General features: G+C 43.4%; 1 protein-coding gene across 1 annotated transcript; it reads left to right on the top strand.

Annotated features, from left to right (window-relative positions):
- Nucleotides 1-809: 809 nt before the first annotated feature.
- Nucleotides 810-21,019, top strand: LOC100193112 (uncharacterized). Its single transcript, NM_001138274.1, has 6 exons — nucleotides 810-1,120; nucleotides 12,003-12,205; nucleotides 12,536-12,616; nucleotides 14,584-14,709; nucleotides 20,385-20,508; nucleotides 20,593-21,019. Exons 1-6 carry the CDS (start codon nucleotides 860-862, stop codon nucleotides 20,788-20,790), a joined length of 993 nt encoding a protein of 330 aa, NP_001131746.1. The 5' UTR covers nucleotides 810-859; the 3' UTR covers nucleotides 20,791-21,019.
- Nucleotides 21,020-23,458: the final 2,439 nt, after the last annotated feature.

The following is a 23,458-nucleotide window of genomic DNA, read 5'->3' as shown; positions in this document are numbered from 1 at the left end:
AAATAAATGCTAATTTTAAATTTTATTTATTCAATTTATATTGATTTAATATAATATATTTAAATTTGTATCTAAATATTGTATTTTCTAACCGTAGATTTCCCGTGTGCTAGTTTAGGAACCTAAATCCTCTCTGGGATCATGTTCTTGGTAGTAATCCAAAAAGTATCATTTAAAAATAAACTAGCGGGTAATAAATATTCGGAAATGAAGGTAGTATTTAGTTATTTAGTGCTATTTGGGAACTCTATTTTATGAGATTTTTCATTCCCCAAGAGAAATTAGTTCTTTTTCTCTTGGGAAAATTGAAATCTTTTAGGCCTTGTTCGTTTACACCAATTCAGCTCTGCATTAACATGGATTGTAATTAAATCTATGTCACAATCAATGTCCCAAAATAATCCAAGTGTACTCAATTTTTTATTCGGCTAAACCCATCATGGATTATAACCCAAGGTTTGAGAATTTTTTAAACTATGAAAGAAATGAATTTTATCCATAGCTTATTGGGTATGGAACAAATCCATGATGATATTACACAAGTTTATGTTAGAATCTATAGATCAAAAGAATAACTATACATGAATTAAATGATGAATTTAATTTCATCGTTGGACTGAGTATGCGGTATGAATTTATCCAATCTAAATGTGGATTAAATTCATAGTGGGATTTGAAACTTGTAAAAGCGAGTTTACAAACTAGCCCTTATTGATTTTTTTAATCTTAGGTTTATCTCGCCAGCTCTCAAACTAGCCCGTGGTGATAAATTCGCCGACGCGGATGGAGAGGGGAGAAAACGTCGCCAGTTCGGCTGTCGAACCGGAACTGAAGCAACATTTGTTCTGTGGAAATTGGGATGGCTCTGGCTAGGGTTTCACCGTCTTCCTTAGCGAACCTTATACCGCCCCTGCTCCAATCCTTCTTCCGCCCTTTCTCCTCGGACTTTCCCATCCGCAATTCCCGCCGAAGAAGCTCCCCCGTTGCTGCCGCCTTCTCTCTTACTTCACAATCTGCCCACGCTGCGAGGGAGGGGCTGGTCATGGAGGCGCCCAGGCCGAGCTCCAGGTATCCTTGGAAGCCCACGTGTTTGTACTACACCCAGGGCAAATGCACAATGGTGAGATTGCTTCCCTCCTTGCTATGGTGGTCGCTTTTGGTTGTGTTGAAAACGGAGTGGTTTCCTATCATATATCTTGGAGTCTATTAGTGTGGTGCGGATAAATTTTACTGTTGAGGTTTAGATGCTTAATGTTAACAATTAGAGCTACGATGGATAGAAGTTGATTCTGGGAGAAGACTTGCTATTAGTGGGATATTTGTTCCAAAGAAGCATTTGTGTTTAGTTCCAAGTATTTTTTAATTAACAATAGCACTAAATAACAGAATGTGAGGAAATTCTGTTTTAAACAAACGAAGTGTAACTGAACCAGCATTGGTGGAGTTACACCCCAGTTTTGCTTAAGTTGGTAATTACAATATGTCGAGCAGCATGTAGGAATGCTGGAATTAGGTGTTGCTCTAGTTTTAATCAGATTCGCGTAGGATGCTAGCCAGGGAATTCCTTGTCAATTTGAGTTGCTATTATAACATGTTTTTTCGTATGATATAGTACTAATAGTTACATGGAGTGCTGACACTGCTAAATGGTTTTTTATTTAAGAATGGTAGTAAATCACAATCCAACATTCAGATGAGTGAATTCCTATATACAGTATACACTGTAGGATTCTTGTACCATATGAATTCACCAAGAAAGAATAATTTGCTTGCTGTTTAAATGTCCACAAAACTAAAAGTAGAAGCTCCTGAGACGCTTCATATGAATTGCTAACAAGTCAGATAGATTTGTTACTCTTTGTTTTGCGAGCCCAACTTATCGAGTAACATTTAGATTATCTTTGGGCAACATTGAACGACCTTGGTGAAAATAAGAATGTTTTGCAGGTTAATCTTCATTTTTTCTAGGAAAATAGCTAGGTAAAATCTCCTCTCAAACTGTGTGACATTGACATGCCAGGACAAAAATCCAGGTGAGAAGAATGAGCTGTCTGCACACCTCTCTACCAGATCATAGCCCCTCTCCCTTCAGCAATTGTGTCCCTTAGAGGATACGATCTCCATAGACCACCTCAAAGACATCCATCTTATCCTCCACATAGGCCAGCCAATTCTGGCTGCATTGTCTACATCGCAGCTATCATCGCTGGCTCGCTGCTATACTATCGAAAGCTATGTAGTTGGTTGTCAATGAACGATATATGCTTCAGTAAATAATTCAATACTTCAACTAATCATGCTAGAACAAAAGAAGACAATAGATGAATAGAATAAAAGATCCTTTTCCTATTCTATAAGTACAATGGGTCACCCTGCATCCTCCGCTCGGACTCCGATACAATTGCGACTGGGGCCGCGCAGTCATTCGGGGCAGGTGGATGCTATTCTCCCGTTTGTTCAGGTTGTTGATCTGGTGGCGCCCATGTCTCCGGATCTTGTGGAGGTGGGATCAGTTGATGCCCCGGCTCTCCCGGTTGCTTCGGTTGAGGAGCTGGAGGCGCCTGGTCACCCACCCAATTTGGCATTGGGTCTGGCAGTGGATTTGGGTGAGAACTTCCAGTGTGGCGGCTCGTTGACAGGCGATTTATCTCCTGCTAAGCTAAGTTCTGAGGATCTCATAGAAGTGGTTCAGGAGAATGCTATGGAGGAGGTTATCTCAGCAGGGCAGCATGGTTCCGGAATCTCTCATTTGGTGGCTGGTGGTATTTCTGATATATGCTCTGTCAGGGTGAGGAAACATTGTCCCTGTCAGTCCTCGGGGGTAGACAGATGGAAAGCTAAGCCGCCTGTTTTCAAAGTTTATTCCAGAAGATGGTTGACCCCGGTTCAGCTTGTCCAGGAAGACCTTATGTTGCAATCTGTGGTTGAAATGGATCCACCTTTGCAAGAGTTCAAGTCTGGGTCTCTAAACCACCTGATGGCCTGTTACCACCCCTCCCCCCCGGAGTACCAAAAGAAGGAAAAAGACAATGCCGAGTAATTTTCAACCAAGGAGAAGTAGGAGAGTGGCCAGATTCCCTCCGGAGTTGGGTTCCAATTCGGCTGCTCATGTGTGCAGACATCTGGGATTTTGTGATGATAATGAGAATATTTCATTCAAGGATGCCAGCAATTATGCAAAATTATTTGATACTGGGCTTTCGAGTGAGCATATCGCTGCTTTGGCGTCTTTGTTTGGTTGGGAGGTGCCTCAGGTTGGACATGCTTAGTTGGTGGTCTGTAAGGCAGTGATGGTAGTGGTAGTTTTTTTTTGTTTTTTTCATGGAGAATAGCTGTTTTCTTATCTGGAATTTGAGGGGTCTCAATGATCGTGCCAAGAGGGACTGGGTTAAAACTCTGGTTCTGGATATCAAGCCTTCCATTGTTTGTCTCCAGGAGACCAAATTATGTTCCATCTCTGATTTTGATATTCTGTCTATTCTTGGGACTGGATTCAGTAATTTTGTTTATAGCTCCGCTCAGGGGACTAGAGGAGGGGTGTTAATTGTTTGGCGTGATGGGTCTTTTGTCTCTGTGGATTCGATTGTGAAGAACTTCTCTGTCTCAGTCCAGTTTCAGGAGGAGTCTGGTTCTTGCTGGTGGTTCACAGGTGTGTACGGACCTCATCAGGATAGCCTTAAGCAAGCTTTTCTCCATGAATTAAGATCGGTCAGGGAGGAGTGTGCGGGGCCATGGTTATTATGTGGTGATTTTAACCTGATTTTCAAATAAGAGGATAAGAATAATTCCAACATAAACAGGACAATGTTGGGTAACTTCAGAGGTCTTGTTAATTCCTTGGAGCTAAAGGAGATTCCTTTGATTGGTAGAAGGTTCACTTGGTCGAATCAGAGGGATGTGCCTACCCTTGTGAAATTGGATCATGTTTTCTGCACTACAGTTGGGAAGATTATTTTCCTGATTGTTCTCTTCACAGTAATGCTACCTCAGTTTCGGATCACTGTCCCTTAACTCTTAAAGTCAGAGAGGTGTGCTTGGGTAAGAGACAGTTTCATTTTGGGAGTTTTTGGCCTAAGATCCCTGGTTTTTTGGAGGTGGTGGCTGCATTGTGGAATCAGCTATTACAGGATTCTTGCACTATGGAGAAGATATCATTGAAATTAAAAATATGAGCTAAGTCTCTGCAATCCTGGGGGCATAAAGAAGTGGGCAATGTGAATGTCCAGTTGGGTCTTGCTCGTGAGGCAATGCATAGAGTGGAAATGGCGCGAGATAACAGAATTTTGTCCAGGGAGGAAATTTGGTTATTTTTTTTTGACAATGGGATACCCCCTATTTCATTAAGAAATAGAAACCAAACATAGTTCTTACAGGAATCACGACAAACCAACAGACACAAGCCGATAAGCCTACCACAATATCAGCTACACAAAACATTAAACCCAGCAGAAGTAATACGGTCAACCAACAAAAGACCGACAGTCTAACAGATAACACTGAATATCTACAAAGGATATGCCCCAAAAGCAGCCGGGAACATCACATCACCAGGAATGACAAGAACACTAGTTTTTCTCTACCAAAAGCAGACACGCTGTATACATCCAGAAGCAAAAGATGCATGAGCAGCAGCAAAATGTCACTGGAGACGCCTGTCAACCGGCTTCCAACCATGGGCCTTGCTGTAGATATCACTTGTTATCTTTCGAATTCTGCGGCTTCCTTGTTCCACCAGTCTTTTTCCCTTCTTTGTCTGTCGAATAGACCAAGCATCAATCCAATAACAGCAGGAGAAAATCACATTAGATGGATCATCAATCAGTCTAGCATTGAAGCAGCAATCATTACGAGTACGCCAAATAGCCCAAATAACAGCACCACATCCAAAAAGAATCAGCTTCTTTTCAGGATTATGAAAACTGTCAATCCAGGGACCAAAGAGGTCAGCTGAGTTTTTTGGGGTAGAAGACAATTTGAAAGCAATTTGGATGATTCTCCAAATGAATCTGGCCACAGGACAATGAAAAAATAGGTGATCTATGGATTCTAATAATCCACAAAAGTTACAGGCCGTATTCCCATGCCAGTGCCTTTTTACCAAATTGTCTTTGGTCAAAATCTTATTATTTCTGACCAACCATAAGAACACTTTAATTTTTTGCGGAAGTCTGGTTTTCCACATAAAATTCACAGGAACCACAATTCTGGAATTATTTAACATTTTGTAAAAAGATTTTACCGAATAACCTTTGCAACCCAACAACCAATTTGAAGAATCAGCATTTCCAGAAAGCGAGGCCTGGCTACACTGATCCATAAGGTCACTATAGGCCTCACCTAAAGCACCAATAAGTCTTCTTCTGAAAGTCAGCAACTGAAAATTAGAGGAGACAACCTTATGAACAGTGATATCTTTGTCATAAGCCACCTCAAACAAATTAGGGTATTTGTCAGCCAGCGTCATATTGCCACACCAAATATTTTTCCAAAAACTGGAACTCTTACCATCACCAATCTTTATTTTACAGTATTTATAATATTTGTCTCGAACCGAGAGAATACCTTTCCAGAAATGAGAATCTGAAGGTCTATCCTTCACCGAAATAATAGGTTTATTCTTAATGTATTTGCTTTTTATAATGGATTGCCACAAACCACTAGTATTTTCTAGTCTCCAAATCCATTTAGCCAACAAAGCTTCATTCATTTTTTGCAAATCCAAAACACCAAGACCGCCCATATTTTTAGGGGAGCAGACTAAGTTCCAAGCAGCCAAATGAAATTTTTTCTGATCATGCCCTCCCTGCCATAATAATCTTTTCCTGAAGATATCCATTTTTTTTAACACAGCTTTGGGGCATTTATAAAGAGAGAGCATATACAAGGGAACGTTGGTGAGACTGCTGTTAAGCAAGACTAACCGGCCACCCAAACTAAGGAACCGACCTTGCCAGGAGCCCAATTTATTCTCAACCTTTCCAACAATGGGATCCCACAAAGATTTGCACAATTTTTTGTTATCAATAGGAACCCCTAAGTATTTCATAGGAAGACCACTGGGAGGACAAGTGAAGATATCAGCATATAGATGTTCTCTATTGCAGGCATTTCCCAGGCAAATAATTTCACTTTTATGAAAATTAATTTTTAAGCCAGAAATCTGTTCAAAGATGCAAAGAATAAACTTCAAATTTCTAGCATTTTCCAAATCATCCTGAAACAGAAAAATGGTGTCATCTGCATATTGAAGACAACAGCAGCCACCAGTGACAATATGAGGAATAAGGCCTTTGATAACACCTTCATCCTTGGCTTTTTGGATCAGACAAGCAAGACCATCAGCAGCCACATTAAAAAGGAGAGGGGAGAAAGGATCACCTTGGCGAACACCTTTATGAGTTTTAAAGTAGGGCCCAACCACATCATTAGTTCGGATAGCAACTTTGCCACCTTTCACAGTCTTCAAAACCCAATCACTCCATAAATCTCCAAACCCTTTTTTTATCATCATTTTATGAAGAAAATTCCAATTAACCTTGTCATAGGCTTTTTCAAAATCGACTTTGAAAATAACCCCATTCTGTTTCTTCCGTTTAACTTCATGAATAATCTCATGCAAAGAAAGAACACCATCCATAATATATCTTCCTTTTATAAACCCATATTGAAGGTCACTAATCACAGAAGTAATGCAACGAGCCAATCTGTTAGTAAGAACTTTGGTAATGATTTTGTAGCAAACATTAAGCAAGCAAATTGGGCGAAAAGCTTTAATATCAGTCGCATCAGGGACCTTAGGAATAAGAGTGACAATACCAAAATTAAGTCTTTCAATGTTGAGAGAGCCATCATGAAAATCTTTAAAGAGATTGAACAGATCACTTTTTATCACATCCCAAAATTCCTGAAAAAATTCAGAAGGGAAGCCATCGGGGCCCGGAGCACTATTGTGTTTCAAAGCAAACACCACATCCTTGATCTCTTCCAAAGAAAAGGGGTTGGTGAGCAGAATTTTTCAGAGAAATATTCGAATCACGGGAAGGACCAAAGAGATTTTTGTAAAAGGAAGTCGCCAGCTGATTAATGCCATGGTCATCATGAGCCACAATATCACCGTGAGAAAGAGTCGAGATTTTCAACTTCCTTTTTTTGTGTCTAGCCATCAAATGAAAATACTTGGAATTCACATCACCCTCTAATAAGAATTTATCCCTAGCTTTGGCTTCTTTGCAAAGGACAATTGCACGTCTGAGGTCACGTATTCAATTTTTAAAAGAAGGTGATGCCAATACTCAATTCTTCCACCGACATGCTTGTTACCGTAAGAAGCGGAAGTTTATTTCAAAACTAGAGGATGATGGAAGGGTGATTACAAATCATGATGACATACAAGAAGTTCTGGATGGTTTCTTTTCCAACCTTCTGGGCGCTGATTTTCAGAGGCGTGTTACTATTGATCTATCAAGCTGTCATAGGGATGCGGTGGATCTTAGTGCGCTAGATAATCCTTTCCTGGAGAAAGAGGTAAGAGATACTGTTGCAGGCCTCCCTTCTGATAAAGCTCTTGGGGTTGATGGGTTTACGGGGAGGTTTTACAAGACATGTTGGAACATTATTAAGGAGGATCTGCTGGCTGCCCTGAATTCTTTGCATCAAGGAAATGCTCATAAACTTGGGTTGCTGAATTCGGACTATCTTATCCTTCTCCCTAAGAGGTTGGATGTTATGTCGGCAAGCGATTATAGGCCTATTAGTCTTATCCACAGTTTTGCTAAGTTGGTCACCAAGCTTCTTGCCAACAGGTTGGGCCCTCGTCTTCATGAGTTGGAAGGAAGAATGTAAACGATGGAAGCTGTCTTGTTCCATGGGAGATAGTTACAAGGCCTCTAAAATTTGGCGGGCTTGGAGTTTCTAATTTACAATTCAAAAGTTGGGCTTTACAGGCTAAATGGTTATGGCTGCAAAAAATTGATCCGTCCAGACCTTGGCATGGGATGAGTCTTCCTATACAACAACATGTCAGACAGTTCTTTAATCTGTCGGTTTTTTCTGTGGTCGGAAATGGGACCAATACTCTATTTTGGTTAGATAAATGGTTGAATGAGAATGCTATCAATGATATTGCGCCAGCCGTTGTCTATATGGTTGATCGTAGAGTCATCTCTACCAGGACTGTTGCTCAGGCTCTTGATAACTGGCAGTGGGTTAGTGATATTGGGAGTCATCTTTCGCTGTTTGGTATGCAATAGTATTTAAAGTTATGGGATGTTCTTGGGGAGGTAACGCTTTCACAGGAGGCGGACAGACATGTATGGATGCACACTGCTTCTGGACAATTCTCATCTAAGTCTTGCTACATGGCTTTCTTCATGGGGTCCATCTCCTTTGAGCCATGGAAAAGATTGTGGAAGACTTGGGCTCCCCCAAAATGCAAGTTTTTCCTTTGGTTAGCAATAAGGAATAAGTGTCGTACCGCTGACAGGCTACAAAGGAGAGGAATGCAGTACCCGGTGTGTTGTCCCCTATGTGATCAAGAGCAAGAAACATCCTAGCATATCCTCTACACCTGCAGTTTTGCTAGACAATTTTGGCATCACATTTTGTCGTCCATAGGGCTAGGTGATCTCACTCCGGTTGATGACGAACAATCCTTTGCTGTGTGGTGGGGAAAGGCTCTTAAAAAAGTGTACAGGTGCAAGAGGAAGGGTTTCAATAGTGTCATAATTCTTGGGGCTTGGTGCATATGGCTTACTCATAATAAGGCTGTTTTTGATGGAGTGAACCCTTCCATTAGCTCGGTTAAAAGGTTGTTTTTAGATGAGTTGAGCAGTTGGGATAAGGCGGGAAGCATATAGACAATCTGGGACTTATTGTCGCCTTAAATAGGGTCTAGTCGGGCCTGTCAGCCCTCTCCTTTGCTTTGTTTCGCCTTATTGGGTGTTGGAGAGGAGGCATGAGTGTTAGGTCTTGGTGATCGGGTCCAGTGTTTTTGTTTTTTTCTGCCCTATAGGGCGTTGTATTTCGGTCCACTTTGGACCTTTCCTCTCTTAATATAATGATGCGCAGCTCTCCTGCGCGTTCGAGAAAAAGTGTGTCAAATTTTTACAATATTATACCCATAATATATAGTCTATGCTTTGGTAGACCCTGGAATCTCCAAATGTTCCAAGATGTCGCTAAACTACCAAACTGACAAACAAGTACTAGCAGAAGGTAAACATATAAAAAGTCGACAACATCTTTGTAATTTAAGCAAAACGAGGGCATCACAGTATATAAATCAGATCCATAACATAACATAACATAAGTATCATTAATATAAATCGACTATATCAAAAGTAAATAAACATTGGTTTGATTTTTAGGGTATTAGTCTATCTCCAGCAGATCCCCTATCCCATCCCCTATCTTATCCCCTATTTCAAACTTTACTCTACAAACAGTGTCATCTACAGTTCCGCATCCCCTATTTTACACTACCTGCTGGAGACATTCTTACAGAGAGATACGAGTTGATCTCTTAGAAACACATAGGTGTGTTTCCCTGAAATTTTAGATGTTTGATATTGTTAATGTGAGCTTCATAGAAGTATGAAACATATGTTAAATTAGTTTTGAACTTGGTGGCACCGTGGCACTTTGTAATTTCATTGCTTTTAAGTAACGAAACTCAGACATGGCCCATGGTGGGAGAATGTTTAATTTCTCAATTACTTTTGCATTCTTGATAATTTGATCTATGTGCACCTTAAATAGTATATATTATTTTCTCGAATGCTCGATTAGTCATGATTACTGTCCAAGGCTACACTTTACAATTGTTCTTACCGTGTACAACATGAGTATCATAATATCATTTGGACTCGTACTTTTGAGCATGAATAGGACAATTATATAGAGCTAAATGCGTTTTTACATTTTTATTATATTATATTGTTAGTTTATATATACACCGGTTATCCCACCGAGTCACCAGGATGCGGGTTCGAAGCAGTCTCTCCGCATTTGTAGGGGGAGAGATTGTCTCGGTGTCGTTTTATTTGTTTCCCAGCCCACTCATGTGGGAGCCTCCGACACTGGGTCTGCTCTTTTTACAAATGCACTAGCTCTTACCTTTATGGTAAAATGATTTCAAACACTTTAGTAGCCTTCTATTTTTGATCCATTTGCAGTTGAATATTTTTATCCTTGTCTTATTGAGCGAAATATTGTTGTTTTAGCTGTTAAATGTTGTAACTAACCTTGGGGATTTGAGAGAATAATCACTCCATTTGTGAAGGCAACTATATATACAGAGCCTCATTGGCCATACTGGCCTATATTTGTTAGATGAGCCTTCATATGCTTAATAAATGTTACACTAATTATTTTTGGTATATATACACACACACACACACTTAAACTTGTTTAACTGTGTCATCTCGGTTTATAAACTTTTAAAGTATGTCTCTTAAAGCCTTAATCACTGTTCGGGTCTCTGTTAGGTCCAAAACGGATCAAAACAGACCCATCTTTCACTTTTTCTTCCCCAATCTGAACGTACCACACTAGCAATCTTATTGCGGATTCACTCGTGCACATTTTTTTTCTTTGGCCAGCCCCCTTTCCAAAATGCATGTATGGTTGTGTGCACTTAGTTGTAGGCTTGCGTGTAGCTTTTGTGCGTAGGGTTGGTCTCCCCTAATCTCTGCTTTTGTGCCCTACGTCAAAGTCCAATACCCCATTGTTTCCCATCTCTCTAGCTGTACACACACACACATGGAAGCTTTCTCACAACATTCTATGACGAGAAGATTGTTTGTGAAGAAAGCCTAGATAAAGTGAGACAAGCAAGCAACGAGAGCATCCAATAGAGAGACTGAGGTCAACTTCACAAGAGTTACAATACCAAATACACCGTAGGGTCACATTCTGTCGCCGCGTTCTTACACGCTTACAATAGGGACCCAACCGGTGTTGGCAGTCGCGCTCGTGTACCGGTCAACATGGCCGCCTCCGCGAGGGAAGCGCGGAGTGGTCTGGAGTGGCGGGTGGCCGTGCCGGAGGGTGCGTCGGTGACCATGGAGCACGAGGTGGGCCCCTGCATGAGGGTGTGGGCGTGGCTGGTGGCTCGCTTTGCCAAGGCATGGAGCAATGTCGTCGGGGTCGCAAGGAAGGTGTGGAGGATCGGTGCCGAGGTAGACGTTGTCCGCGGAACACTGGGTACGCTCTGCTTGCCGCCGCCTGCACCTCTCCTGTGTCGGCTCGAGGAAGAAGGGAAAGACATCCTCCTACCCGGTTTGTTTTGATCCGTTTTGTCTCTAATAGAGACCCGAACAAGGATTAAGGCTTTAAGAGACATACTTTAAAAAGTTTATGGACCGGGATGACACAGCCAGACATGTTTAAGGACCGGAAGTGCTCTTTACTCTCTCTCTCTCTCTCTCTAGAGAGAGAGATGTTATTAGTCACCCTAGGTGATGATCACCCACCCTGCGAAAGGGCCTCTAGCGTAATGGTTAAGGCTTCCGAGTAGCACCTCCAGGTCTCGGGTTCGATCCCCCTCGGGGGCGAATTTTGGGCTTGGTTAAAAAAAATCCACTCGTTGTGCCCCGCCCGCTCTCGGGGATCGATATCCTGCGCGCCGCCCTCTGGCTGGGCCGTTGCAGAGTGGGCAATTGATCGACCCGCTAGTGATGGGGGCTAGGGTCCGGGGGTTTTCTCGGCCGGGACCAATGTTTCGGTCTCTTCTTAATATAATACCGCCATACCGGGAGGGCGGTCTTTCCCTCCCCGGCCGAGTTTTTTTATGATCACCCACCCTGAAATGACTTAACAAATTTAAGTTATTGGTGATCTTTGTAAGTCATTATTTAAGTCATTTCTGGGTGGGTGCTCATCACCTAGGTGACGAATAGCGCTGCTCTATGTATGTATATATACATAGTCTTATGTAGTTAAAGATTTTAATACTTATCTTAACTAGCAAAGCACTATTGTAACTAAATATTTTAGTTCTTCAGATGAATGATGCAATGCATCTGGAGAAGTTCAGTCACAATTTGAAGATGGACCTTCCAGTGAATGCATCAGCCACAGATAAATCCAAGCCTCAGAAACTGGAATATTTATTGATTCTTGATTTGGAGGGTAGGGTTGAAATCCTTGAGTTCCCAGTCATGATGATTGATGCTCAAAACAGAGAATTTGTTGATTCATTTCATAGGTATTACCTCATTTGTAATTACTGATAAGAGATTGCCACTGTTACTCGTGCTGTATATAACTTTTATATAAGTGATTAACACTACCCAGACATATGCAAGCTTCGAAGGCTTGTAACATTGTTCTCTCTATTGTTTTTGTATAAATGATTTGGTAGTATGATCTCAGATTGTTCAAGAATGTAAGGTTCATATTTAACGATTAATGCACATACTCATATAAATAAGTTGGTCCACACCGTATTGTACACTTAAGTGGATTCTGATACTATTGCTGTACTTCTATTATTTTTCTGAATTGGCCTCTGTCCTCTCTTGTTTGTTGACCATAGGTTTGTGCGTCCAACTGCAATGAGTGAGCAAAGAACAACAGAATACATAGAAGGGAAATATGGAAAATTTGGGGTTGACCGGTATGTTTAGCATTTGTTACTATTATGCTGCTTTGTTGAGTGTGATTTATATGATGCAAAACTATTTCAACAACTGATACTCGACTTCTTTTTTCAAATTAGGTAACTTGGTTCACTTAAGAACTACACCATCATAGTACAATCTTAGTATTTGGTTTTGAAAAAAACTTCAAGGTCGATCTTTTCATAACATTTGGAATCATGAGCAGGCATCGACTTTCTCAGCTGCAGTGAATTGCAGTCACATGATCCAATTAGCCTCTACTATGTGCATACATCTCTTTTCTCCACTACAGCACAACCAATAATTTACTATGCTAAATGGCTAGGAGATAAAAAGAGAGGTATGCAAATGGAGAATGATGGCTTGCATACAGCAATTGTTGTGTTTTTATGGGATTTTGCCAAGCTTGAATGAGGTTTTGTTGCTCATAAAACACGAGCCACATCTTTGGTGTTCTGCTAGCCCTTTAGGGGTTTCTCATCTCCGCTCCCTTGCACCAAATAATATTTGACGTCTGGTTGAGGTCGTTTTTAGTTTTATTTACAGGTGAAACATGTAATTTTTTGTTGCTGTGTGTCTAGTTGTTTGGTGTATGTGTTATAACCCATTTACTTCTTAATATAATAATGATACACAGCTCTCCTGCGTGCCCGTGAAAAAAAGAACAGAACAGTTTCAGCCAAACTGTTTGATTTGCAATATTTATTTATGTTCCCTTCACTGTTACCTTCCGGCACTCTCACTGCCATTTGCCATATATATGATTCAGAACTCACTTTGTTCATTTGTCAACGTGGAGAACCAAGGTCTTGTTAGTTTCTTGTGGATTATAGCCAGCGCCCCCCTCCTCCCGCGCAAAATGTAGATCTTATAATATGCATGCTGCTTTTCACAATGTACAAGCTGAAACAAACAGGTTCTAATCGTCTATCAGTTATGATCACATTGAGTATGTGCAAAACCCAAACATATAGGAAACACTTTCTTGTTACATGAATTTATTTTTCTCCTTTAATAGTTAAAGTTTAGACCTTCAATTGTTAAGAATACTTGCTACTCCCAAGTTCACCACTTTCACAATGACCTTGCTACTATCATGGAAAAGGAATTGAAGTGAGCATTCACAAGTAGTCAAGTACAATAAGATATCTTTAATTGACATGCTTATATTCATGGCAACATGAAAATTGAGATCTTTGGTTATATGGTAAATCTTTTTTTTTCCGTACACGCAGGAGAACTATGTATCATTATTATTAAGAAGAATCCATGGTAAATTTAAAATACAGTACAATGCGACTTAAGATATTCATTGTGATTTTTTTGATGCCAACCCAAACAGTTTCATTCTAAATGATGTTTAGTGATACTTTTCCATATTTTCCTGTTCTTTATTTGGTCCCCGTTTCTTTTGAACTATAATACCCATTCCTCTTTGAACACAAAGGTATGAAGTAGTCTAGAATCTCTTGCCATTGCAGTGTGCCACAGCTCTTGTAACTGTGCCAATCCACAAGTGATGCTGGTGTTCACAAATATTATAGGCAAGCAACAGCAGGCGGGTAGCGTGAGCTTTTTGAGATAGAGTATGCAGGACGGGCCAGGTCTTGGAGAGAAATGTAATGTGTTAGGAAATTCTTAAAGAGAAGTTCAAAATTGTTGGCCCCCTTGTGGTTCTGGATGGCCAGTGCCATGCCCTCCATAGCTCCACGCAACATGTGTATGCGACCCTTGCACATGGAGTTACTAGAATTTATTATGATAGTATCGATGACTAGGGCAATATCACCAAATAAAAAAGCTAGAAGAATTTTAAAAAGCAAAAGAAAAATAAAATGAATCATAACCAGAGACAACATTTTATATGGGTGCTTGCACCATAATAATCTGGAACTGAAATATATTCCTTAACTCTGGTTATTTTTTATCCGGGCACACTAACAACTCCTTTGTTACATAACAGTGTTTGGCATGACACTGCTACCCCTTTCAAGCAAGTGCTGCAAGAGTTTGAGGACTGGCTTGGAAATCACAACCTGTGGAAAAAGGAGCAAGGTGGATCACTCAACCGTGGAGCATTTGTTACTTGGTAACCTAATGCTTTTGTAGCTACATTAAAGCAAATTAGTCATGAATGGTAGTGTAACTGTTAGCGTTCACCTCCCTGTTAGTGTATACCTCTATTATAATGGGCCTTGGCCCATCTAACTCTAATGTATCAATGCATTTCCAACCCTGATTAGGGTTGGGGTATCTCTCATTCCAACATGGTATCCAGCTAGGTTTCTGTCGGGGAAATGATCCCCGGTCCCCAGGACCACCGGTCAACGAGCACACTGGGGAAGGACTCCTGGTCGCTAGGGCCTGCCAGTTAGTTGGGAGAGGCGGATGCGTCAACCCTGAAAGGACCCGCCCCCGGTCGAACCCCACGGCACCGAGTCCGAGGTCGGGCGTGGCGGAACCTGACAGGGGAGGCCGGGCGTGTCGGAAGGGAACCACTCGAGTGGATCTCGTAACCGGCCCCAGACTGACTCGCCATAAATAGTCGATTGCATTTAACAACGCCTGGCACCGAGCTACAACGCGGTGCCGGTCCGCTTCCCACTCATGACCTATGAGCACCTCGGACTGCGACGCATTAATGGCACACACACCCCTCGACCTACGACGCAATTATGGCCTATCGAACTAGGCCTGAGTGCACAGACCTCCTGCAGGGCACTACACGACGGGCTGCGTCGAGTCCTAGGCTACGGAGGCCAAAATGATGACGCCTCGGACCATCACCGTTCCCACGTCATCCGCCACGGTAAATACGAGTCAGCCAGGCAGCCCCGGGCCCCACGAGTATGTGTGGCTACACCCGGGGTAAAACCACTCTGGGGTAAAACAGTGGTTTTACCCTTGCCTTATGCCTCCTTCCCAGGGAAGTCACCACTGGCCGACCCCTCTTCCAGTCTATAAAAGGGAGAGGCTGGCCTCAAGGCAAGGGAAATCGATCGAGAGGAGAGCTCTTGGGGCAACCGTACGCCTTCAGACGGACACGAACCCACAAGGACGAACAGGAGGAGGAGCACTGACGAGGACCAGGAGGTTGGAGCTTCGCCGAGCCAAGACTTAGCAAGGACTCCACCCTGCAGCTTCTAAGCTCCACTTCCACCCCGATAAGGAGACTTGGGAGCCTCTCCTCCCTCTCTCAACCGCTTGTAACCCCTACTACGAGTTTGATCATCAATGGTGCTGGTAGCGCAAGCCACCAATGACTGAAAGTAGGGATGTTCTGCCTGAACTAGTATAAATCTTGCGCCCTCCACGCACACCCTCCGGAGCCTGGAACGCGTACAATAAATTTACTTGTCGGAGCGAGGTACGAAAGACCGACAATTTCTTCTCCCTCCCTCCCACAACCCTCTCCCCCACCTTTGGTCGTTGGTACACCGTCGCAAGCCCCTCTCCCACCTCCGGCGTCACCCCCACCTCTGGCATCACCCTACTCCCTCCCCACCCCTCAATGGCGGACAATCGCTACTGGGCTGCCGACGGATTCGCAACTGGCGCGGCCGCGCACTCCTTGCCGCTGTCCGCGGTGGTCGTGCCCCCACCCTCACCGGAGCGTCCTCCAGTCGCCGTTTGTGGCGGCCTGCTCTCCCCCTCACTGGCATCTCGTCGCGCTGGGACTTGCCGCCGCCCACGCGGCCCTCCCCGATGTTGCTGGAGTCCTCTTTTGTTCGACGGCAGCAGAGCTCTACCAGGCGTCCTTCACGGACGAATCTCGCGACTCCATCCTCTTCGAGAAGTTTGGCTTCGGCCTACACGACATGGTGTCTATCTCTGTCACTAGGGCACAAGCCTCCACCATCGCTCAGCTCTCCCTTGCACCAGCTCATCGTCACCTCTGCCCCACTAGACGCCGCGACCCCCTTCCCCTTCCCCATTGCCGCCAATTACGTCTCCCAGGCCCCATGCTGCCTCTACACCGCCATGCCCCCTACGCCGCCACGTCGACCCCCTGCGTCGCCACTGAGCATCCACCGACCCTCTGTGTTGCCTATTATGTCGCCGCCCACAACCCGCTGCCCCTTCCCTCCGTGGCATGGCCCTTTATGGCGGAGGCGCCTCTCCTTGACCCTGTGTGTGCTCTCACTGCCTCGTCCAGTCTCGCTGCTTCGGCGTGGCCGTCGCTCTAACCCCTGGACCAGGCACATCTCCATGTGGTCGGGCTCGACCACGAGTGCTTTTTGCCACATCCCTCACAACTAGTTCTCCTTACGGTGCCATCCTACGGTGTCCCAACGCTCTCGGCGCCTCCTCTACCCTACCCGACGCCATCTTCGCCTCTCCTCCCACTCCCAGGGATACCTGCCTCGGCCCCTTGGTCCCCATCGGCTGGAGGCTAGGACCCGACTTCCCTCGTCGCCTCGTTCGACACCATGGCGTTGACTCTGCCCCTCTCCTCTCCTCTCTCGATTGAGTGGTCAAGTTCGGTGCCTCCTACCACACCACTCCCGTTGCCAACACATTATCCCACTCCCATCCCTTATCGGCCTATCCCTCCCATCCTTCATTGTGGGGAACGATTCCACACTCCCAATCACCTTAGTAGGTGATTCAGTTGTTCCATGACCGTTCTACCTCAACGACGACCTTGTTGCCCCTCGGTTCGTCGCTTCACCACTGTTCTATAGAGTTAGATCCTTGTGGGCTCACCATGCGACACCTTACCACTCGTGTCGTGCTCGCTCGATGCGACAACTTCGACCCCTATATTCTATTCGCTTTCTTGCCCCACCTCCTTCCTCTTGTGTTGCCCCACACTTTGCCCTCGCCGCTGCTACCACTGTCTCCACTTGGCATCGCCGTCTTGGCCACCTCGACCACGACATCTTGTCTAGACTTTCGTCCACCTCGGCCATTCCCTATCCCCGCGGCCATGCTTGTCAGCTTGGTTCACACTCGCTTACTTTTCATCTCTTCCATGTCCTGCACCGCTCACCCCTTTGATCTCATCCAGTGTGACCTTTGGACCTCCCCGATATCAAGCCTCTTTGGTAACCAATACTATCTAGTGATCCTGGATGACTTCTCTTTCTACCTTTGGACTTTTCCCCTCCCTTGTAAGTCTGACACCTTCCCCACCCTCTCACTTCTTCTCTTGGGTGTTGACTCAGTTCGGTTGCACCATCCGGGCTGTTCAGTGTGACAACGGACAGGAGTTCAACAACTCCACATCTCGTGCCTTCTTCCTCTCGTGTGGCATGCAACTGCGGATGTCCTGTCCCTACACCTCCCCTTAGAACGGCAAGGTCGAGCCCATGATTCACACCATCACCAACCACATTCGTATCCTCCTATTTTAGGCCTCTCTTCCTGCTTCTTACTTAGCTGAGGCCCTCCACACTGCAACTTACCTCCTGAACCGTGTTCCCTCCAAGGCGGATAGTCACCTCACTCATTTCTTCGTCCTCTTCAACACCACTCCTTCCTATACGCACCTTAGTGTCTTTGGATGCGCCTGCTATCCTAACACCTCTGCCACCACTCCCCACAAACTCGCGCCATGATCCACCCACTGCCTTTTCCTTGGGTACTCCTCTGATCATAAGGGGCATCACTGCCTCGATCTTCTAACCAATTGCATCATCTCTAGACATGTCGTTTTCGATGGGGACTCTTTCCCTCTTGCTGGCTCCTCCCCACCTCCTAATCTCGTCTCTCGATATGCCAATCCTGTCGTAGTACCTCCTCCTGCGGCCTCGTCACCTCCGCCTACGCACGCGCGGCCCCATCGACTCCACCCTGCGCAGCCTTGCCTCTTCGTCCTTCTTGACTCGCTTCACCGATCTCTCTAAGCCGATCTGTGCCTCGGCCTTTTCCCGAGATGAGCCACTGGTGTACCCTTCGGCCGCTTTCCACTGCGACCCACACCATGTCCACCTAATGGTGACGCGTCGATTAACTGGCATTCTTCGCCCTGTCGACTGGCTAGTGCTCATGGATGACGCTGCTCCATCTCCTTCACCTATCCCCTCCATTTGCGTTGCTCTCGCTGATCCCCATTGGCACCGTGCCATGGAGGAGTACATGACCGACCCTGCTGGCCAACCACACTTGAGACTTGGTGTTGTGTCCCCCTGGCACCAACGTGGTCACCGGCAAGTGGATTTTTTGCCACAAGCTCACGTCCGACGGCTCTCTGGATCAGTACAAGGCCCGTTGGGTCCTTCAAGGCTTCACTCAGCATCGTAGAGTGGACTACGACGAGACCTTTAGCTCCGCCAAGTTCGCCACTGTTCGGACCGTGCTCTCCCTCACCCTCCCGGGACTAGGCGGTCCACCAATCGGACGTCAAGAATGCCTTCCTACACAACACTCTGATCGAGACGGTGTATTGCAGCAAGCCTGCTGACTTTGCGGACTTCGCTCTCTCGGGCCTGGTCTATAAGTTGAACCGCTCTCTATATGGTCTCAAGCAGGCACCACAGGCTTGGTACAGTCGCTTCGCCTCCTACCAACTTTGTCGAGGCCAAGTCAGACATGTCCCTGTTCATCCATCGGGATGCCGACACCGTCTACCTCCTCTACGTCAACGACATCTTGCTCATGGTGTCCAGTGCCGACCTCCTCCAGCGTACGATTGCTGCCCTTCAGCGTGAGTTCGCGATGAAGGATCAAGCTCCACTCTACCACTTCCTCGGGGTCATTGTGGAGCGGCGCCCCTATGGCCTTTTCCTTCACCAGCGCCAGTACACCCTCGACATCTTGGAGTGGATTGACATGTCCGACCGCAAGCTCTGCTCCACGCTTGTCGACACTCTGGCGAAGCTCTCCGACGATGATGGCGCCCCGGTCAGCGACACGACGGCCTACTGGAGCCTCACCAGGGCTCTCCAGTACCTCACATTCACCGGTCCAACAGGTATACCTTTACATGCACACCTTGCGGGAGCCTAGCTCACAACTCTCAAGCAGATCCTTCGCTACCTTTATGGCTCCCTCAACCTTAACCTCTTTCTTCGTCTCTCTCCGATTTCTGAGCTGGTGGTCTATACTGACGCTGATTGGGTTGGTTGCCTCGACATGCACCGGTCCACATCCGGCTACGTCGTTTTCCTCGGCGCCAACCTCCCCTCCTGGTCCTCGAAGCAGCAGCGCGTCATCTCCCGCTCCAGCGCTGAGGCCAAGTATCGCGTTGTGGCAAATGGCGTGGCTGAGGCTTCCTGGCTCCGTTAGCTTCATTAGCTTCACAGCCCCCTCGCATGCGCCACCCTTGTCTATGCGACAATGTCAGCGCGATCTATCTCTCCACCAATCCTGTGCAGATTGACTTCCACTTCGTCCGCGAGCGTGTCGCTGTCTGCGATGTCTGCGTCCCGACCACTTCGCAATTCGCCGACATCTTCACCAAGGGGCTTCCTTACACCATCTTCATCGAGTTTTGGTCTAGTCTCAACATCTGTACATGATAGAGTTGTGACTACGGGAGTTAGCATAACTGTTAGTGTTAGTGTATACCTCCCAGTTACTGTATACCTTTATTGTAATGGACCTTGGTCCACCTAACTCTAATATATCAATGCATTTTTGACCCTGATTAGGGTTAGGGTTTCTCTCATTCCAACAATGAACATTTGTGAACAATCTCTTGAAATTCTGCCCATCCAATCATTCAACAAAATATATGTTTGAGTTGTTTTTTTTAAATGACTAGTTGTTTCAATGCTTCAGACTTTAGAGACTGAACTTCTCATGCTTCAAATGTGGCAGTGGAAACTGGGATTTGAAGACAAAGGTCCCTGAGCAGTGCAAGGTTTCAAAAATAAATTTACCTACCTATTTTATGGAATGGATTAACTTGAAGGATATCTACCTCAACTTCTATAACAGAAGGGTAATTGAATTGTACCATGTAGTGCTTTTACCTATGATGACCAAAACTTGATAACTCATGTGCAGTTGACTTCTGTTTTGCCAGGCAACTGGAATGATGACAATGATGAGAGAACTTCAACTGCCAATTGTTGGAAACCACCATCTCGGGATAGACGATTCAAAAAATATCGCAAGAGTGGTTCAGCGCATGCTTGCTGATGGTGCTGTGATTCAAATCACTGCTAAGAGACAGTCAGCTACTGGCGATGTGAGATTTCTTTTCAAGGACCGAATTAGGTGATTGAAAAGTGACACCCCCAATTCATAGTGGTGCTGATATTAGTTGCCTGAAAGGCATTTCAGGATTTTGGAGCAAAGATAGAGCGACTGAACGCTCAATCAACATACAAATATGTCTAGAAATTGTGATGCTTTAACCAAACAAGATCAAATTACTGTCCCCAAGCTCATCTTAGAGTTTCAACTAAATCACAAATTAAAGGAACCGTGATATGTGAATTAGTTAACGTAAAATCTACCAAGGTCTCTAATTTTTTTTTACCATATTTTGAAATCTACGCACTAAACGATTTATCTAAATGTTTAACTAATATTTTGCAGTGTATTGTTGTCTTTATTGTAAAAGAATTATGCAAGTTATAAAAGAATTAGGCGATTTAGATTCTAATTCTATCAACTAAGCAATTTAATCATATAATACCAAGGTACACGATAGACGCCAAAAGAATGATGTAGATGCAAACTTTTGTTCGACCATGTCGGTATTTTTATGAGGTATCAAATTTTTTCTATTACAATGATGCTATTGTAAGATCTAAGCTACTTTTGAGTCTTGGTTGGAGCATATTATAAGGATGCTCCTGTAAGTGCCAAGCTGCTGATTGGGTGACTTTATGGATAGCTTTTGGACTTCTTTCACATGAAAGTTGACCTCATTCTATGTTACTAGTCGAGTAAGTCCATGAATAGCTTTTGGTCTTTCACACATGCAAGTCAGTCTACAAGGTGGTCTCTTTTGGACCCTACTTTGCCAATCGCATTATTGAATTTTTGACTAAACAATCGCAACTATTGCAATTCTTGTTCTATCTGATACACGGTGGCGTTGAAGTAAGCCTGCTAATGGCAAAAAATCCAATCCACTCCCACCCATACCTAAATCTAATTATTTTGATATCCATCCTACATCCAACTAAAAATACTAGAAGGAAGTTAAAACCAACCCATCCAATAACATTATTGATCCCAAACCAACCCGTAATTGGGTGGAAACCCATAGAAAACCCGTGGGTTTAGCTTATTGTCTCACATCAAGCCAACTGCATACACTGATACACAGTGATAATTTTATAGGTAGTTTCAGTGACATACAAAAACATAATTGCATACACAGTGACAAATTTGGTCAATGAACATTTAGATCTCGAGAAAATAACTAAAAACATATGTTAAAGATCCTTAATCCATCTATGTTTAAAAGAAAAATAAACAAAGTTAACAATTCAATTAACAAGGAGATACATAACAAAAGTCTTTGCTAAACGTGAAGTAGAAGACTTAGAGTGTTTTTTCGAGTGTTTTTTCGGGCACTCGATAAAGAAGCTCTTTGCCGAGTGCTTTTTTCCAACACTAGGCAAAGATAATTTAAAAATCACATTTTAAAGCAGTAAATTAATTCAAATGAAACAGTTTTCAACTACAAATTTATATAACTCATCATGATGTACATTTTATATTTTGAACATTTTTTCATATAACAAACTAAAAATAAATTTATTCATAAAACCTATATCTCTCTCGTAGTTATGGAACTACGAGAGATATGTATAGAATTTGTGCATATTGTTAGAACTATCATGTGAGATGAACAAATGATCAAACAACCAAAATAAACTTTGTAGATCTTGAAAAGTTATAGAAGTTTGTAGTTGACAACTTTTTCATTTGAAGTCATATTGTCAACGAAAACTATGTCTGAATTTAAAAAATTTAAAATTTGAATTTTGAAAACAACCTCAAAAGAAAAACCACCAACATGAAAGTTGTAGGTATTGAAGAGTTATGAAACTTTGTAGTTGACAATGTTTTGGTTTGAAATCATCTTGTCATGCAAAACTATGTTTGAATTTTTAAATTTGAATTTTTCAAACTACCTCGGATGGAAAAACCACCAAAATAAAAGTTGTAGGTCTTAAAATATAATGAACCTTTGTAATTGTCAACTTTTTTATTTGAAATCATCTTATCATTGAAAAATTCGTGTGAAGTTTTCAAATTTAAAATTCAAATTTTGTAAACGGCATCAGATATAGAAACTATTAAAATAGAATTTGTAGATCTCAAAAAATTATGCAACTTTATAGTTGGTCACATTTTCAAATAAAATGGTACCGATAAAATGGTATAGTATAGTGTGTGACTAAAGAAATCAAAGACTTCTCTAAACCTGAAATAAAATGGTACTAATTAGGGTGGTAGTCTGATTGGTGAATACCCATGGAAACCTATACCTATACAAATCCATCTATACCCATGTGTATCAACCATTTTGACCCGCAATATAAAATAAACTCACCCAACCCAACCCGTTAATAATTAAAACCCATCACAACCTACCAAAACAAAACCATTTCTTAAACCCACCTAAAATACCCATTTACACCCACCCATTTGAAGGCCTACGTAGAAGACTACAAACCTTTCCATTATAATATGGTGACCATAAGCATCTAGAGATAAGAGGTATACAAATCTTACTAAACACTTGGACTAAGCCTAGAACAAGTGTAATTAAGTGAGTCTGATTAGCTTAAGCACTTCTAAAAGTACTATGCTAATTACATAATCTTTTAAGCTCTTGTGATGGTTAGAACACTATGAAGTGTCTCAATACTCCTATATCTTCAGTACACTTGTACGCACCTAAACGGGTTGACCACAGAGGTATT

Source organism: Zea mays, chromosome 6 (genome assembly GCF_902167145.1).
Source record: "Zea mays cultivar B73 chromosome 6, Zm-B73-REFERENCE-NAM-5.0, whole genome shotgun sequence".
NCBI lineage: Eukaryota > Viridiplantae > Streptophyta > Magnoliopsida > Poales > Poaceae > Zea > Zea mays.
This window is presented reverse-complemented; position numbering and strand designations above follow the sequence as displayed.

What these genes read in the sequence shown, in the direction of transcription:
- LOC100193112 (NM_001138274.1), top strand. Translation starts at nt 860, where the DNA reads ATGGCTCTGGCTAGGGTTTCACCGTCTTCCTTAGCGAACCTTATACCG. An exon ending in CCCAGGGCAAATGCACAATG is followed by an intron (nt 1,121 to 12,002) that starts GTGAGATTGCTT and finishes TTAGTTCTTCAG; the next exon opens with ATGAATGATGCAATGCATCT. An exon ending in TTTGTTGATTCATTTCATAG is followed by an intron (nt 12,206 to 12,535) that starts GTATTACCTCAT and finishes TGTTGACCATAG; the next exon opens with GTTTGTGCGTCCAACTGCAA.